Source organism: Hibiscus syriacus, unplaced genomic scaffold, assembly GCF_006381635.1.
Source record: "Hibiscus syriacus cultivar Baekdansim isolate YM2019G1 unplaced genomic scaffold, ASM638163v2 tig00111833_pilon, whole genome shotgun sequence".
Lineage (NCBI taxonomy): Eukaryota > Viridiplantae > Streptophyta > Magnoliopsida > Malvales > Malvaceae > Hibiscus > Hibiscus syriacus.
In genome coordinates this window covers 292,711-311,837 of record NW_024063191.1, presented here as the reverse complement: position 1 = coordinate 311,837, position 19,127 = coordinate 292,711, and the positions used below count along the sequence as shown (strand labels likewise).

The 19,127-nt window shown below is 32.5% G+C and overlaps 3 protein-coding genes and 1 pseudogene across 3 annotated transcripts; 1 reads left to right on the top strand and 3 right to left on the bottom strand.

Moving 5' to 3' along the window:
- Positions 1–28: 28 nt before the first annotated feature.
- Positions 29–1,620, bottom strand: LOC120171372. The gene has a single exon (XM_039179082.1). The coding sequence runs from the start codon at positions 1,542–1,544 to the stop codon at positions 222–224; it is 1,323 nt and encodes a 440-aa protein (XP_039035013.1). The 5' UTR covers positions 1,545–1,620; the 3' UTR covers positions 29–221.
- A 2,447-nt stretch (positions 1,621–4,067) lies between these two features.
- Positions 4,068–4,414, top strand: LOC120171357 (annotated as a pseudogene).
- Positions 4,415–5,052: 638 nt separating this feature from the next.
- On the bottom strand, positions 5,053–5,532 carry LOC120171358. Its single transcript, XM_039179067.1, has one exon. It carries the CDS (start codon positions 5,459–5,461, stop codon positions 5,204–5,206), a length of 258 nt encoding a protein of 85 aa, XP_039034998.1. The 5' UTR covers positions 5,462–5,532; the 3' UTR covers positions 5,053–5,203.
- Positions 5,533–18,549: 13,017 nt separating this feature from the next.
- LOC120171365 lies at positions 18,550–18,855 on the bottom strand. Its single transcript, XM_039179075.1, has one exon. The coding sequence runs from the start codon at positions 18,844–18,846 to the stop codon at positions 18,589–18,591; it is 258 nt and encodes an 85-aa protein (XP_039035006.1). The 5' UTR covers positions 18,847–18,855; the 3' UTR covers positions 18,550–18,588.
- Positions 18,856–19,127: the final 272 nt, after the last annotated feature.

The window sequence follows — 19,127 nt, the reverse complement described above, 5'->3', positions numbered from 1 at the left end:
AACTTTTTACAATATCTTCATCTTTCACCCCAAAAGGAAGAGAAAAGCTCATTTTATTTTGCATTTGCAGTGAAAGAAAAAGCTTAACCTGTAACATATACATATGAATTACAAGCCAACGTAACCATTCATAGCCCATAACAATGGTTATGGTTTACTTCCTGAAACCCCAATGTCTACAAATGTAAATGACAAAAGGAAAGAAGAAGAACGGGAATGAATCACTCTTCCTCACCATCCCCTTCTGCAAAACTCAGAGCCTGACGAACAGAGTCCTCCATATTGAAATATGATTTCCTTCCCATCAGCTCTGCCACTCTTTTGGCTGGCCCTGAATCCCGAGGACTTTCATGCCAAACTCTCACGGTCCTGATCTTTGGAAGAAGATCATTGATCTTATCAATTGACTGCGGTGATTCCTCCTTTAGAATGATCACTTCACTTGGAATTTCCCACTTCTTCTTCACTCTGTTCTCACTCTTTTCATTCTTGCACGAATCAACTATCTGTTCATTCGAAACACGCCTCTTATCGTGCTTGTTGCTATCCTGCTTTCGAGCATCGCTCATTGTTAAACTCGCATTTCTCTGGTTGGGAATCTGATTGTACCTGCTACTGACGGCTCTCCCAGGTTTCAATGGTTTCTTTGCTGTTACTGGTTTTTCTCCATCTTTGAAGAGCCTTTTAGGCTGAATTGTAGAAAGAACGCCCTCTTCTTTCTTCACCGCCCTTTTAGCCCCGACCGTTGTTGCTGCCGGCTTAGGAGCAATGACCTTGGAAACAGTTTTACGTGGCTTAGGGCTGAGACTCAAGCTCTTGCCTCTCTCTCTTGTAACCTTGCCTTCGTCAATATCTTGAAGCTTAAAGAAACAGGATTTGCGGCGACTCTGTATCGACTGTATAGGAGTTGTGAGTTCCTGCTTCATAAATTGCCTCGATTTTGTTGCTGAGAAAATCTCCGCTGGACCTAAACTAACCCCCCTTCGATTCAATTTTGGTTTAGCACTTGAAAACGGAGTATCTTGAATCATTTTTACCGTCTCCAAATTCTTGATGCTCTGTTTTGGCTCCATGAATTTGGCAGGCACAATCCTTCCTCTCATCGCGATACTTCTTGCATTGTATTCGGCTTTTTCGAGTCGGAGAGCTTCGAGTTTCGATGACAAACGAGTGACCTCCTTCTCTGTCTCTTCAATCTCCATATCAATCTTTTTCTCATCACGCTTCTTGTCTTCTTCCTTGCCAACCCCACTCATTACTTTCGCCCAAAATGGCTCTTTCGTGTTCCCGGGAACATTCTTGGAACAAGGCTCGACAAGAGGCGCAGTAGATTTGAAATAAACTGGGGATTTTAACCAAAGAGGACTCTGGTTTTCTTTGCTTCCATCGGATTCCAGTGACTGATTCATCGACCCAGAATCAAGATTACACCAAGAAACCTTGACGGCGTTTGCATCTTCAGACTCCCCATTGTCGAAGGCCGCATTGTTCCAGACTTGAAGCTCTGGAACATTAAACGAATCTGGGTATTGAAGAATACTCATCCTTATACACTATAGATCGAGGAGAAACAGAAAATACAACAAAAATTTTGAATGTTGAAAGAATACGCAGAGATGAATGTAGTTTTGGTACTGATGTTTGAAGGATTTTGGTAAAAGGGGTATGAATTTATTTTCTTGGGAGATATATGGCCGTTGGGAAAAAGTAGACGTTGGTTGAATCTGATCCGTTAGATTAGGTACGCTCCTATGGAGGCTCCCATTTGATTGAAAGGTTATTTTATTTGAAAAATTCACTGTATCACCGTAATTAAACTCTCATTTGACGGTTTTTACGGTTGATTTTTTTTAAAGTCTTTTTTAAATATGGATAGATTATAATAGTTATAAACGGTATTATTTAAAATAATATTGAAAATACATTCAAAATAATTTTAAATAAAATATGACAGTGAACGACTAGTTACAGTCTGATATGTAAAATGGATTTAAAAAATATGAACAAATATCTATAATAAATGAATGAAAAATTGATATGTTAATCGCAATCTCATCCCATCATAATGAGAATAACTAAAGAAAGGTCAATTATGAAAAATATATAATAAATTAATATATTAGATATATTTAAGACAAACATTTTTTTATTGTGTAATCTGTAAGGTGAGTTTAGGGGTCCACATTCGTGAATGACTCAAATTTTATTTGGTTAAAATTTAATAATCGTTAGTGATTCGAATTTGATTTGACTCGAATTTAAACTGGATTTAAGATCTTAACAATTTGAGTCGAGCAAAGTTCAAATTTACGAGTAGTTTATTAATTTTTTATACAATTTTTATTTCACAAGTAGCTAATTAATTTTTTTATATAATTTTTAATAATTATTTTAAAAAACATTTCATTCTAAAAAAATTAAGGCAGCTAGTAGTTGATTAATTTTTTAATATAATATTTTAGTAGTTATTTTAAAAAATATTTTATTCAAAAAAATTAATAAAAATGATGATAAATAATTAATCTATTAATTTTCTAATAAACAATAAAATAAATATTAATTTATTAATTTATATTTTATTAGGCCGAAAATTTAAACATAATTTATTATTTTAATGTATTTGTAAATTGTTACTTTAGAGTTTAGACTTTGAAATTATTTTATACACTTTTTTAAATATTTTTTTGTTAAATTTATTAATTTAGATTTACATTAAGCTATATATAATATTAGTAGATTTTAGTTTTAGTTAAGAAAATAAGATAAAAGTCTTGGAAAACTTAACAAGTAGTGAGAAAAGCAATGTGTATCAAGCTTATCAGACATCGAATTTAATGAATAACGACAAGTATTAATTTTTTTTAACGAGCACGAATTAAATAAAATTTTAATAAATTAAACAAGTCGAGTTGAATAACAAAATTTATTAATAAATACGAGTTAAATATTGTCTAACTCGTGATAGACTTGTTCGATAAAGATGTCTACGTGGGTTAATGAATACGGAACACGTACTACTGAAATCACAGCACGTTGCAAATAACTTGCCTGCGTGGCCTTCAATGAACTCTATATTTCAGTTGTACCAATTCCAAGTGGATGGATAATGAATAATAATTTTTAGTTTTTATTAAAATAATATTTGAAAATCTTTTATTTATAAAATAATATTTATTTTTATCACATAAAATGAAAATATGCTTACGTGGTACCACCTCTTGAAATTATTAATGACAAACCACTGCTATTTTCAGTCAACCAAATCCCAATTTTGCCCCTGTCTAATTCATGCCATTAATGGAATGTTTAATGAGTTGAGCAGTTTGTGAGCAACTCGAACTCGACTCGATCAAAGTTCGGTAAAAACTCAATTTGATTCGAGTTAATTCAATTTGAACTCAATTTGAGACCTTAACGAGTTTAGTCAGACAAAATTCAATTTGACTTGATAAATTTATGACTAGTTCGTTAATTTTTTTTATTTAATCTTTAGTAGTTATGTTAAAAAAATATTTCATACACTCAAAAATCAAATCTTGTTTATTATTTTAATATATTTTTAGATTGTTACTTCACATATTCTTTTGGTAAATTTTTTAGTTAAATTTATTAATTTATGTTTATATTAAATTATATATAGTATTAGTAGATTTTATCTATATTTAATAAAATAAGGTAAAATTTTCGTTGAAATTAATGAATAACAAAGCGAGCAATGAGCGTCGAGGTTAATGAATGACGAGTTTAATGAGCAACAAGTTGAACAATATGTTTTCTTAACGAGCACAAATCAAATAAAATTTTAATGAGCTTAACAAAAAATGAGTTAAAACAAGCAACAATTTTTTTAACAAATATGAATGGAACGTTATCCGACTCGTAGTAGACTCGCCCGGTAAGTATCCTTAATCGTCGAGTGGTTTGCTATGGATGTTTAGGCTCATAAAGAGAAAACCATCGGCTGTTTCCAGTAACTCAAAACCTCGAGCCACACAGCAAATAGTTTATTTCCCCTGATCCTATATAATACAAGAAGCTTCATCGGTAGCCCCCATCAACAAAGTACATCTAAATCCCGTCTATCTTTCTAATACGATCTTCTTCAATTTCAATATCCCAAAATCAAGGAGTGTTTGAAAATATGAGTTCAAGCAGCAGAGCATGGATTGTTGCGGCTAGTATCGGAGCTGTGGAAGCACTGAAAGACCAAGGTATTTGCAGATGGAACTACACTGTCAGGTCAGCCGTGCAGCATTCCAAGAACCATCTCCGGTCCGCTTCTCAGGCCAAGAGCCTCTTTTCTCAATCCTCAGCAGCGATTTCCAAGGGATTGAGCAGGGAAGACAACTCCAACTGACAATCGGAAGAGTCTTTGAGGAAAGTCATGTACTTGAGTTGTTGGGGTCCAAATTGAGCTATGCTTCGAGCTTTCCATTGATTTGTCTTGTCCGTATGAATGTATATAGCATAGAAAAAGATGTAGGAGAGGAATATTTCTCTATCATCTAATGAAAAGGATTTTGAGAATTGCTTGCTTCTTATCCCTGCTTCAGTTTTCTTTCCGTCGTTTTCATCAATTCCGGGATAATTAGAAAAAGACGATTGAAAATCAGAAGATAAGATACAAGAGTGTCGAATAACCAGAGTTTATCCTTGCAAAGCTTAAGCCTATATTTATAACCAGTTGAATACCATCTCCAAGAATCTTCACAATTTTACCAATCCCATTCAAGCACTTACACTGTTTACAAGGTCTTGATTCAATTTTTCATGTTTTTTAAAAACAATGAACAAAAGTAACAAGATACAAATAAAAGTGATCATCTATATATCTAACCCTAAATTTAATTAAGTGAGATTAATGGCATTAAGATTAGGTTGGGTTATTTTAAGTCTAGATTCTATTCACTTTATAGATCAGATTTATAAATCGAATTTATCGGATTAATTTTCGGATTGCATTAAAAATATTAGATCAATTAGCTTATTTTTTCCGATTACAGGGACATCAATTGTAGGAGACAGTAGCGAAAAGAATGAAATGGCAAGCGATTCGCAAAATTCTCTTTCATTAAGTTATATACGATGATAGAAAGCTATTTACATTAATTATACAACCCAAATGAGTATGTTGGCTCAGTCCTCAAACCTTATCGAAATGACCAGCAATTCACTCAAAGGATGTTTGCTGTAAAGAATTGGTTCAGTTGGGACCCCAACAGCTCAAGTACATGACCGTCCGCAGAGACTCTTCAGATTGTTTAGACTTGAGTCCTTTGGAAATTGCAGCGGAGGATTGAGAAGAGAGAGTCTTGGCCTGTGAAGCAGACCGGAGATGGTTCTTGGCATGCTGCACGGCTGACCTTACAGTATAGTTCCATCTGCAGACGCCTTGGTCTTTCAATGCTTCCACTGCTCCAATACTAGCTGCCACGATCCACGCTCTGCTACTTGAACTCATTTCGTGAAGTTTGAATTAAGAAAGAGACACTGAATTTTGCTGTTTTGTTGATGGTAAAGTGGAAGAAGGGGATTCTTATATTTATAAGAGAACCAAAACTACTTGCTATCTGCTCATGGTTTCGACAATGGTTTTGGTTCGGTGGGCGCATAGGTTGGACGGATTTGGAAGAATATGACATAAATGTCCTTGTGAACTCACTCGATGACAACAAGTTGTGAGGGCAAAAATGGGATTCAGAATGATATTCGATCCCAAGATAATTAAAAAGTGGGCAGTGGGCACATGGGTTTTGGAAGGATGTGACAGAAATGTCCACGAAAACCACCTGTGTTATGGGGAATGCAAAACAGGCTACAAGTTTGGAGGAAAAACAAGAGGCATATTTTGGTAATTGAGCAAACTATTCATGGTTAAATAGTTTAAATGTTCTTACCTTATGACTTGCTGGTACGATGCTTACACGTCGTCTAATCCACTTTGTAGCAGGATCGGCTGACAGCAGTCTCCGAGCCCGGGCCTGGTGAGAGTGATTATTTTTCTATATTAAAATTTAAATTTTTTTAATTATTTATTTTATTAATTGTGTTAATTTTAAAAAAATTATGTTCATCTTGATATATGAGTTTTCCTCGATTAGTTATTTATTTTATGGACTGTATACACCCTGAAATTTTATTTGTATCTAACATATTCAAAAATTTTATATTGTTAACATATGTGTGCTCACATTGAAAAATATTTATGAATCCGCAACTTATCGACATACTTAATTAACTAGTGTTTATTTTGTGCAACATTTTATGATTAAATGCTCATCGTTTGTTTATTATTATTGTTGATTTTACCTTTTTACAAGATATTATTTCAAGGCAATGACTTCTAGAAATGTGTTTAAAAAGACTAAAATTTGTACTTTTTATTCTGGAATCGAGACTGGAACAGTGAGTATGAATTTGGGCATGAAATGTTGATGTGGCAGTGAGTCAGCATCTTTTAGAAGGTTCGCACAGCAGCGTTCAATGTTTATTTTGGCCAATATTTTATGATTAAATACTCCTCGGTTGTTAATTATTATTACTGATTTGGGTCTTTTTACGTGATTTCTGTGTAGGGCAATGACTTCTGAAAAATGTGCTTAACATGACTAAAAATTACACTTTTTGTTCTCGAATCAAGGTTGGAACAGTAGGCATGAATTTGGGCATGAAATGTTGACGTGGCAGTGAGTCAACAACTTCTAGAAGCTCCACTCAGTAGCGTTCAATGTTTATTTTGGACAATATTTTATGATTAGATACTCCTCGTTTGTTCATTATTATTGCTGATTTTGGCCTATTTATGTGATTTCTGTGCAGGGAAATGACTTCTGAAAAATGAACTTAAAATGACACTTTTTGTTCTCGAATCAAAGTTGGAATAGTGGACATGAATTTAGGTATGAAATGTTGATGTGGCAGTGAGTCAACAACTACTAGAAGATCCAGTTAGCAGCGTCCAGTCAGCAATTCTAGAAAGTGGATGGACGGCTGAAGTATTTCAAGCATTTGAAAATCAAGTTTTTAGGAATTATCTTTTTAATTTTTAGGATTTAAATTTAAATAATTATCTTTTGTATTTTCAGCATATTTTAGGGTTTTAGGAAGATATAAATACACACTTTGGGTAAAGCTTCAATGACATCTCAGATTGCATGATTTTTTTCTTTCTTTCTTTAGTTTAATAAAAATCCTTTCTTATATTCTATTTTCGTTTCATTTAATTTTCTTTTAAGCTGATGGCTAAAGTGATGATTTAATTCCAACGTGAGAACTGAAAAACACTCAAATAACTTCAGAAATCTCTCTCAATTTCTTGCGTTTATTTTAAAAAATCAAAACGATTTCAAAACCAAAGATTGACGTTGGTCAGGATGTTGTTAAGATGAAATATGTGGAGGAAGGATCGACTTATTGAAAGCACATTCGACTTCTTGGGAACACACTTAGCAAATTGATTGCTAAGAGGGAATTGAGGTCGAAATATGTTATTATTGAAACAACATAATTCGAGTCGCTCTTTTACGAACTTAAATGGTTTTTAATCTACAACAATTGATGTTGATTACTTAATTTCCAAAGATGGAATCAAAGGTTGCACTTGGGTATTTGGTATACAAAGCATAGTCATAAGGATTGATCATTATAGACAAGTAATCGACGTGAATCCCGAAGTAAAAACCATTTTTGATGATCCAAGGAAACTGAGCCAAAGAGAAAGCCCAAGGCTGATTTTGCCATATTGAATTTATTTCTTTTAAATCTTTTTCTTAATCTTCTTTCGCTTCTCTTTAATATTCTTTATTTTCTTGTTTTTATTTTATTTTACTCTCTTCATCTACAAAGCCTCATCATTACTTGAATACCACACAATCCACTTATTGGCACAAACATTAAACAAAGCACGAATAAATCAGGAAGTCTCCTTAGTCTCTATGGGATCGATCCTTACTTCTCCTTTACTACGTTAAATTTTCTTTATTTATTAATTTAGAAGAATAAATTATTTTGACACGAAAAATGATGCATGTCAAATTGAAGGCGTTGTCGAGGACTAACGATAATTTACTAATTTCTTTCTTTCTTTTGTTTTTAATTTATGACCAAGAAGTGGTGTAACATCCTCAACACCGGGTTAGTGACCAAATTGTAAAACTTCATAATTTAGTGACTAAAGTAGATAAATTGAATAGTTCAGGGACTTGTATGGAAAATTTTGTGTATGGCTAAATAGAAAATAATGATGAATTGAAGGAAAAAATGGCCATTTGATCCAGAAATGAATTACAAATGTATTGTGGTAAGGATATAAACACGCGAAATTGAAGGATTAAGGGAAAAGAAAGTTTCCAGATAACTCTTCTTCCTCTTTCAACCGTGAGTTATCCAAAAGCAAAGGTGAGTTTTTTGTTAGCTGATCTTGAATTGAATTTAAGTTTGGTTTATGTTCTTTAGATGATACTTAAGCTGAAATAAAGCTTAAGTTGTCTTAAAATCAAAAGATAAAGGAGTTTGGAAGGATTAAAGATAAGAGGTTTATAAGTGAAATTTTGGGAGAGAGTTAGTAAGTAAAGTTTGAAACTAAATATGACTTGTAATCAGCTAAATTAAGAAGTATGAAGTGTTAGAATTGAAATTAGAACATTTTGAAAAATTGGTAGGATTCTTAATTTCAAAATATAGGATGATATTTGGAAGATAAGGCCGTGTTATATGAATATAAATTGATTGGAGTATGTGTATGTAAGTTTAAGTATATGAAAGGGGTGAAGGAATGAAAGGTTTAGATTAATATGGGTAAAATTTGGGTTTAAAAAGTGATTTATGGGCTATGGGTATTGGTACTGATTCATCAAGTACCGATACTTCAAAGGTAAAAGAGTGATATTTAGTATATGGGGTATCGATACTGGTTGAACAGTATCGATACCATAAGCCAAAATTTAACAAGTTATTTAAGGGGTATCGATACAAAATGGGTAGTATCAATACTCAGGGTACCGATACCATAGATCAGGTATCGATACCATTTTGGAAATAAGAATCACAGAATCGAAAATGGGTATCGATAACACAGCTAGGGAAGTATCAGTACCATACAGGGGTACCGATACTACTAAAAGCGGAAAATTTTATTAAACATTTCTTTTAGCTTGGGTTATTAAGGATCGAAGTGTGATACCTAGAATTCTGATATGCACATCAAATGTATGATTGTGTAGATATTGAGCATAAGTAAATTCTGGAACGACCGAAGAGTTAGGATCGATTAAGAAGAATAAAGTCATAGAAATTGATTTGGATTCAGTGAGGCTAAGATGAATGCATGTTATAGTATAGATGTAGTTTTATGAAAATAAGACTTATGATAAGTCTATTTCCTATTTTAAAGTTCATGGTTCAATAGTTATGAACATGTATATATTATGATTATTATAAACACATGCATAAGTGTTATTTGTTTATATGGTTTTACATATGCTACATGATACATGTGAATATAATCAAACAACATAAGATATATGACATGATATAGTTGATTATATGTATATGTGATACATGGTATGTGATAAGGCATACATGATTATAAGAGAAATGATATGAGTATATGAATATATGATGAATTAGTGATGATATCGATATATAGAACATATAAATATTTAAGCCCATGTTATGTAATATGAGAGCTATAGGTATAGTTGACATGCCAAGAGTCGAGGGTTATATGAGGTCTTTCGGGACATATACGATGTAACATCCTCAATACCGGGTTAGTGAACAAATTGTTAAATTTCAAAATTTAATGACTAAAGTAGAATAATTAAATAGTTCAAGGACTTATATGAAAATGTTGTGTAGGATTAAACTATAAGAGGGAAGAATTGAAGGACAAAATAGTCATTTGTAAGGAAAATAATTAAATATGGTTATATATATTAAGCACGTGGGGGAAAGAGGGGAAACTAAATGAGTTTCCAGAGTTCTCTTCTTCTCATTTCTTCTTCACGTGTGGAAGCCAAGAGTCAAAACTGAGTTTATGGTTAATTGATTTCTTGTTAAATTTAAGGTTGCGTTTTGATTATTAGGTGATAATTAAGCTTAAAGAGAGTTTAAATTGTCTTGAAACAATAAGATGAAGATAATAGAGGGAATTAAAGAAAATAGAGGAATAAGCGAAATCTTGAAAGAGAGTTCTTTAATGAGGTTTGAGAGTGAATTTGACTTGTGATCAATCTAATTAACATGTATGAAGTGTTATAAATGGATTTGTAACATGTTAAAATTTGGGTATGATTCTTGAATTTCATAAGGAGTAGAGGATATGGAGGTTGAAGAATTGATTACTGAATAGAAATGAGTGCAAGTATGTGTATGAGAGTTAGGAATATTAAAGGGGGTGAAATATGAGGAGTTGAGGTGAAAATGAAGTGATTTTCGAGCTCAAAATGTAATTTCTGGGTTGTGTGCGTCGATACACATTCAATGTGTACCGATGCACTCTCAATGGAATAAAAATATCGAATGTAATAAGTGCATCGATGCATAGGGAGTGCATCGATACACCCCTTAAGATGAAAAAATCGAATGTAATTTGTGTACCGATGCATAGGTAGTGCATCGATACACACGTTCAGGAATGCATCGATACACACGTTCAGGAATGCATCGATACATTATAGTGTGTACCGCTGCACTTCAAGGGGAAATAGAAATAGACATTTCTTTTGGTCTAATAAATGATAGATTAGAGTATATCAATTGGATATTGATATGTATCAATGTATGATTATGTAGATATCGAGCACGAACAAGTTTCGAGATGACTATCAAGTTAAGATTCGATCGAAAGAAAGGGAATCATAAAAGGGGATTGGAACTTAGTGAGGCCAAGGTAAGTGCATACTAGTTGTAAATGATGTATATGGAAATAAAACTCGCGATGAGTCTAATTCCAATATTTGATTGCATATTAGTGTATGTTGTGAGATGACTAGAATGTATGCATGAATACATGGATAGATTCGTAAAGGCTATATGTTATATGATGTGATAATGAATATATGAAATTATAATATAAGCTAGGTGATATTGACATAAGTAATTATAGGAACATGTAATATAAGATAAGTGAACTTAAAATAAGTGAATACATGGAAATGGTATATAATTAATGTGATGTATATGTAAACATATGTGAACAAGTTATGGCATAAGTTATTACATGAACATAGATGAAATAATATAAACTATGAGACATGATATATGTGATTACATGTTATATGATATGAGTTTGGTGTTTACACATACATGTGGTATGTGATAGAAGATGAGGAACATGTGATCATAAGAGTAGTGATATGAATCATAATGATAGTGCCCATATTATATGATGTGAGAGCTATAGGTATAGTTAGCATGCCAAGAGTCGAGGGTTACCTATGTCTTTCGAGACATATGGACAGTTTACCTATGTCATTCAGGACATATGAACAATGTTACCTATGTTCTTCGAAACATATGGATAGGTCCTTCGGGACACAGATTTCATATGCCACTTAGTGGATTTTATACGAACTGTGGTGACAGCATATGTGTGCACAACCTCAAAATTCGTATACGTTAAGTTCTCAATAGTGTACATGGGCTTATAAAAGATGTAAAGAGTGTGTACAGGTTTGCATGCTGATGTGTTAATGTTGTTTATACTGATTCCTATACAACAGTGTGGATTTATAATGTAATATGCATAATTGTTATTAGTTACTAGATTGCATGTTCATACTTATAGAAATTCTTTATTATAAGTTTATGCCTCACTAAGTCTATGACTTAACGTGTAAGTGTTTTACACGTAGGTATTAAAAGCTCGAGGGTCAGATTTGAGACCGGAAGAACAATATACTTTCACAAGAGATCAGATCAGAAGTAAATCACATAGTAGGTATTTTGTTGTATTAAAGGTGTTGGCATGTAAGTAAATGTAGATTTTCGTATGCTCTGATCAACTTTATAACGTTTCGAACTCAATGATGTAAATATGACTTTTGTGTTAATAAAAGTTTTAAATTTCATATAGTTTTTATGAATATACATGTTTTGAAAAGTTAATGTGTCACATCGGACTCGTATCCGGGTTGGGTACAAGTTGGGGTGTTACATTTAATGGTATCAAAGCTACGGTTTAGTCGATTCTCGGCATAAACCAAAGTCCAAAGTGTCATAAAAAGTGTACATGCCAACATAGTAGTAATAACTTCTGATCTGATAAGAGTAAAGAGTATGATGTTGTACTTATAGAAATATTTGGATATATCTTATTAGATGTCCGGACAAGATACCTCTCGAAGTGAAGCGAGAGATAATATATTAGCTGAGAGCAGTAATTCACTTGCTCTGACCAGGTAAGGTCAAGAACATGCACCTTCTGGAATGCCTGTAAGTGATCAAGATATGTTCTTCAGGACGTTGGACGCGGTATTAGCGCGTTTCCAACCTCCTGCCTCTTCAACTTTGAGGATGAATGTTGCAAAGGAATTAAAGGGATTAGGAGCTCTAGAGTTCAAAGGTGAAGCCGAGGAAGGTCTGGTTACTGCGGATATTTGGCTCAACGATGTAAATATTATGTTAGAATGACTCCACTATTATGATGTGGAGAAGCTAGATGGAGTAGTCTCATTGATTCGTGAGAAAGTGAGAATCTGGTGGACAAATGTCATCTTGAGGATAATCAGTGATCAGGTGACATGGTCTCTATTTTTGCAAGAGTTTATTCATAAGTACATAGGAGACCAGTTCATTAAGTAGATGAAACAAGAATTTTTGAACCTGAAGCAAATAAACTGCACCGTGTATGAGTATGAGTGTGAGTTCAACAAATTAAGTCACTTTACAACAGAATTGATGCCTACAGAAAAAGATGCATGTGAGTGGTTTAATGAGGGTTTACACCCGAAGCTTAAAGAAATATTAATAGTGTTAAATATATCCTCGTTTCAAGAGGTGATAAACTGTGCTAAAGCTCTAGAGAAAGCTCAAAATGAATGATTTGGGGAGCAAAGAGCCAATTCATAAAAAAGAATTGGGACTTCATTAAGTTCTGCACCACCCAAGAGAGGCAGAGATTCTGAATTTCGATCCCAGGTAAGGTCTGAAACGATGACATCCTCCGCTAGAGGATCAAATTAGATAAGAATTGGGCAGACTCAATCAGTAAGGTCTGGTGATAGAAGAGCACAACAAAGACATTGTCAAAAGTGTGGAAGATACCACAGTAGGACATGTAGAGTTGAGTCTGGAGCCTGTTTTCGATGTAGGGAGACATGATATTTCATGAGAGATTGTCCATTGGGGACAAGAGAGCCTGTACAGTTGGAGGGATCTGCTTCGATGTCTCAGAGATGAAGAGGTAGAGGAAGAGGCAAATGTTAACCAGAATCCTCTACTTAACAGGAAGTTTGCTCCACTGCTAGAGTATAAAATCTTAATACCATGGAAGATAAGGATGATCCAGAGATAATCACATGTACTTTTCTATGGTATAGTAAATGTGTTATGGTGTTGTTTGACATGGGGTCTAAATATTCATGTATTAGTAATAAATTGGTAAGAGAAGTGAGAATACAATTAGAAGTTAATGGTAATGATTTGATAGTGATCAATTCGTTAGAACAATGCTCGGGTGAATAGAGTGTGTTAAGGGTGTTTCCTACTGATTCAGGGAATTGAATTCCCTGCTAATCTGATGAAATTACCTTCTAATAAATTTGAAGTGATGCTAGGAATGGAAATGTTATATCGCTATCATGTAAATATTGATTGTGAAGGAAGAATGAAACATTAATTATTTTAGAAGAATGAGAAATTATCGTAGTAGAAGATGATATCCGGATAAATTAATCAAGTATCAAGTAAAGGAAATAAGGATTCGGATGACAAGGGAAAAATTAAGGATTGATAGAAAGGTTAAGATGATAAAAAGGGATATGTGTATTGTGATTCGAATAAGTATTTTTCAAATAATAAGATTTATGCAAGTAATGCTAACTTGGAGTTATTGAATGCGATAAAGATTGATGATCAGTGATAAGTATAAATGATATGAAAAGAGTATATGAGTATGAAGGAAAAGATATGGTCTATTTATAAGGGGATTTTGGTTTCTGGAAAAATAGTTAAATTGAAGTTAAAGAGAGAGTTAAAGGATCCAGTACAATAACAATTATTTTGAGGTGTAGATTATAAGTTTAATTAGAAATAAGAAAAATATGTAAAGTTGTATAAAGAGATTGTTGGATTCTGCAAAGAGTATATTGTAATCATCTGAGATAAAGATTTAAAGTCATGTCTCTTAGTTAAGCAGATATGGTCAATAAAATAAATAATAGTTTATATGTATTAAGGAAGTTTATAAGGTGGTTAAGTGATGATAGAATATGATAAGGAATTCTGATCGATTTATGATTTTGAATAATAAGAATTGATGTTATTGTTTATATGATAAGTGAAAATAAAGAAAGATAGTTGAAGAACTAAAGGAATAAATACAAGTTTTGACGATGACATAAAATATTAAATAAAGGAAGCAATATGAGAACATTAGAAGATATATTTTTATCAATGTGTGCAGTGAAAATTCGAGGATGAATTTTCTTAAGAGGAAGATTTGTAACATCTTTATACCAGGTTAGTGACCAAATTGTTAAATTTAAGAATTTAGTGACTAAAGTAGAATAATTAAATAGTTTAAGGACTTATATAAAAATATTATGTAGGATTAAACTATAAAGAGGGAAGAATTGAATGAAAAAATGGTCATTTGTAAGGAAAATAATTAAATATGGTTATATATATATTAACCATGTGGGGGGAAAGAAGGGAAACTAAGTGAGTTTCCAAAGTTCTCTTCTTCTCCTTTCTTCTTCACGTGTGGAAGCCAATAACCAAATGTGAGTTTCTGGTTAATTGATTTCTTGTTAAATTTAAGGTTGAGTTTTGATTATTAGGTGATAATTAAGCTTAAGGAGAGCTTAAATTGTCTTGAAACAATAAGATGAAGAGAATTAAAGAATTAAAGAAAAGAGAAGAATAAGTAAAATCTTGAAAGAGGGTTCTTTAATGAGGTTTAAGAGTGAATTTGACTTGTGATCAATCTAATTAATATGTATGAAGTGTTATAATTGGATTTGTAACATGTTAAAATTTGGGTATGATTCTTGAATTTCATAAGGAGGAGAGGATATGGAGGTTAAAGAAGTGATTATTGAGTAGAAAAGAGTGCAAGTATGTGTATGAGAGTTAGGAATATTAAAGGGGGTGAAATATGAGGAGTTGAGGTAAAAATGAAGTGATTTTCGAGCTCAAAATGTAATTTATGAGTCGAGCTCAAAATGAAGTGAATATGTACCGATGCACTCTGAATGGAATAAAAACATCGAATGTAATAAGTGCATCGATGCATAGGGAGTGCATCGATACACCTCTTAAGATGAAAACATCAAATGTAATTTGTGTACCGATGCATAGGTAGTGCATCGATACACACGTTTAGGAATGCATCGATACACTATAGTGTGTACCTATGCACTTCAAGGGGAAATAGAAATAAACCTTTCTTTTGGTCTAAGAAATGATAGATTAGAGTATATCAATTGGATATTGATATGTATTAATGTGTGATTATGTAGATATCGAGCACAAACAAGTTCCGGGATGACTATCAAGTTAAGATTCGATCGAAAGAAAGGAAATCGTAAAAGGGGATTGGAACTTAATGAGGCCAAGGTGAGTACATACTAGTTGTAAATGATGTATATGGAAATAAGACTCACGTTGAGTCTAATTCCAATATTTGATTGCATAAATATAGGAATGTTAGTGTATGTTTTGAGATGACTAGTATGTATGCATGAATACATGGATAAATTCGTAAAGGCTACATGTTATATGGTATGATAATGAATATAAGGAGTTATAATATAAGTTAGGTGGTATTGACATAAGTAATTATAGAAACATATAATATAAGACAAGTGAACTCAAAATAAGTGAATACATGAAATGATATATAATTAATGTGATGTATATGTAAACATATATGAACAAGTTATGGCATAAGTGATTACATGAACATAGATGAAATAATATAAACTATGAGACATGATATATGTGATTACATGTTATATGATATGAGATTGGTGTTTACACATACATGTGGTGTGTGATAGAAGAGGAGGAACATGTGATCATAAGAGCAATGATATGAATCATAATGATAGTGCCCGTGTTATATGATGTGAGAGCTATAGGTATAGTTGGCATTCCAAGTGTCGAGGGTTACCGATGTCTTTCGAGACATATGGACAGTTTACCTATGTCCTTCAGGACAAATTTCATATGCCATGAAGTGGAAATTATATGAGCTGTGGTGACAACATATGTGCACAACCTCAAAGTACTCATATACCTTAAGTTCTCAGTAATATACACGGGCACATAAAATATATAAAAGAGTTTGATTTCTTATAAGATATCATGTTATTATTGGTTAATGGTGGATCATAAGTGATGTCATTAAATAGTAAAATGATAACTGTGATTGCATATGGAATGATTAGATTGCATGTTCATACTTTAGGAAATGTATTATTTTATTATAATTATATGCCTTACTAAGTAAATTACACAGTATGTATTTTGTTGTAACAAATGTATTGGCATGTAGACAAATTGACAAATTGTGATTTACATATGCTCTGATTGGTTTTTGTAATATTTTGATTGTCCTTATGTAAATGGTTAACTTTATGTTAATGAAAGTTTAAATTTTCCATGATTTCTATAAATATAAACGTTTTGAATTATCAGTGTGACACATAGGATTCATATTCGAGTTGGGTACAGGTTGGGGATGTTACAAGTGGAGAAAACATCTTACGGAACCTGTAGTTTGAATCAGGTCGTCATGCTAACGACGTTAAATAAAGCACTTTAATGGGAGGTAACCCATTTTTATATTTTATTTGCTTAATATTTAATTAATTAATTAATTAGTTAATTTTTATTTTTCTTTGAATTTTACAGGTACTCCGTCATTCCTAATTAAATTTGGATTTACTTGATACATTATGCATATTCTTGTGAGCTTTGAGTCTAATGAGCATACACTTTTCGTTTTTTCTCTTTTTTTCTTTGTGTGTGTCAAACTAGTTTTAGCATTCTAAAACTTGTGATGTAACACTAGTCGAGACTAAATCCATGAATTTGATGTTTTTAGTATGATAGAGGCCCTTAGAATTAACCCTTTCGCTACCCAAAATGCCTACCCTTTTACCCCTTAGTGAACCATATTTGAGCTATTTTCCTTTTTTTCTTTGATTTTCACCTCATCAAATTAAACCCGAAGCCTTTTATTTCATATCTTTTTTTGCATACCTTTGCCGAGACTCGAGATTATTGTTCTACGATAAAAAACAAATTTTCTGTTCAATAAAAAAATTCTCATTGAAAAAAAGGAAAAAAAGAAGTTTAAAAAAAATAGTGAACAATGCGTTGTTTTAAAAAACAAAGAAAGAAAAAGAAAAACATACCCTTTATTCGAATAAGAAGAAAAAAAAAAGAAATTTTGGTTGTTTCAAATGTCTTTTATCTATTATTTTTACTTGTTCTATTTTTTTAAGCTTTATGTTAATTTATGGATTATTTCGAATCTCTTTGATCTTTTATCTTGAAAACTTAAATCATTTCTTTTCGGCCTTTATCCTTACCCATACCTTAACTAATTTACAATCTTATTTAAAGACCTCTTGAATTTTACATTATATTTATTTTTAAATAGTGGAGATTGGATTTAATTATAAGCTTATGGTGATGCTTTGACTTATTTTGAATTGAGTTTTGCATCACGAGATTTGTGAACTATCAGTATGTCTATCTATACGTGTAAATAAACTTATAACATCATTCGATTAAAAATTAAATTTATTTTTATTTATTAAAAGTGTGATAAAACTAAGATAAAACTAAGATAATGTGTAAATAAACTAAGATAATGTGTAAATAAAAAGATCTAAATGTGTGATGATATTAAAATTTTAATTGTTATTACTGACATTTAACTTAAGATAATTATATATTAATTAAATAAAAACAAAATTAATTATATTTTATGTTTTTCAAAACTAGTAATCAAAAGTAGACAAGACAAAATAAACAAAAGTGATCTATCTAAACCTAGATGTAAGTGAGATTAAGGGCATTAAGATTAGATTGAGTTATTTTAAGTCTAGATTCTGTTCACTTTATAGATCAGATTCACAGATCGAATTTATCGGATTAATTTTCGGATTGCATCAAAAATTTAGATCAATTAGTTTATTTTTTCCGATTACAGGGACATCAATTATAGGAGAAAGTAGCAAAAAGAATGAAAAGGCAAGCGATTCGCAAAATTCTCTTTCATTAAGTTATATGCGATGATAGAAAGCTATTTACATTAATTATACAACCCAAATGAGTGTTGGCTCAGTCCTCAAAAACCTTGTCGAAATGACCACCAATTCACTCAAAGGATATTTGCTGTAAAGAATTGGTTCAGTTGGGACCCCAACAGCTCAAGTACATGACCGTCCGCAGAGACTCTTCAGATTGTTTAGACTTGAGTCCTTGGGAAATTGCAGCGGAGGATTGAGAAGAGAGAGTCTTGGCCTGTGAAGCAGACCGGAGATGGTTCTTGGCATGCTGCACGGCTGACCTTACAGTATAGTTCCATCTGCAGACGCCTTGGTCTTTCAATGCTTCCACTGCTCCAATACTAGCTGCCACGATCCACGCTCTGCTACTTGAACTCATTTCGTGAAGTTTGTATTAAGAAAGAGACACTGATTTTTGCTGTTTTGTTGGTGGGAAAGTGGAAGAAGGGGATTCTTATATTTACAAGAGAACCAAAACTACTTGCTATCTGCTCATGGTTTCGACAATGGTTTTGGTTCGGTGGGCGCATAGGTTGGACGGATTTGGAAGAATATGACATAAAAGTCCTTGTGAACTAACTCGATGACAACAAGTTGTGAGGGCAAAAATGGGATTCAGAATGATATTCGATCCCAAGATAATTAAAAAGTGGGCAGTGG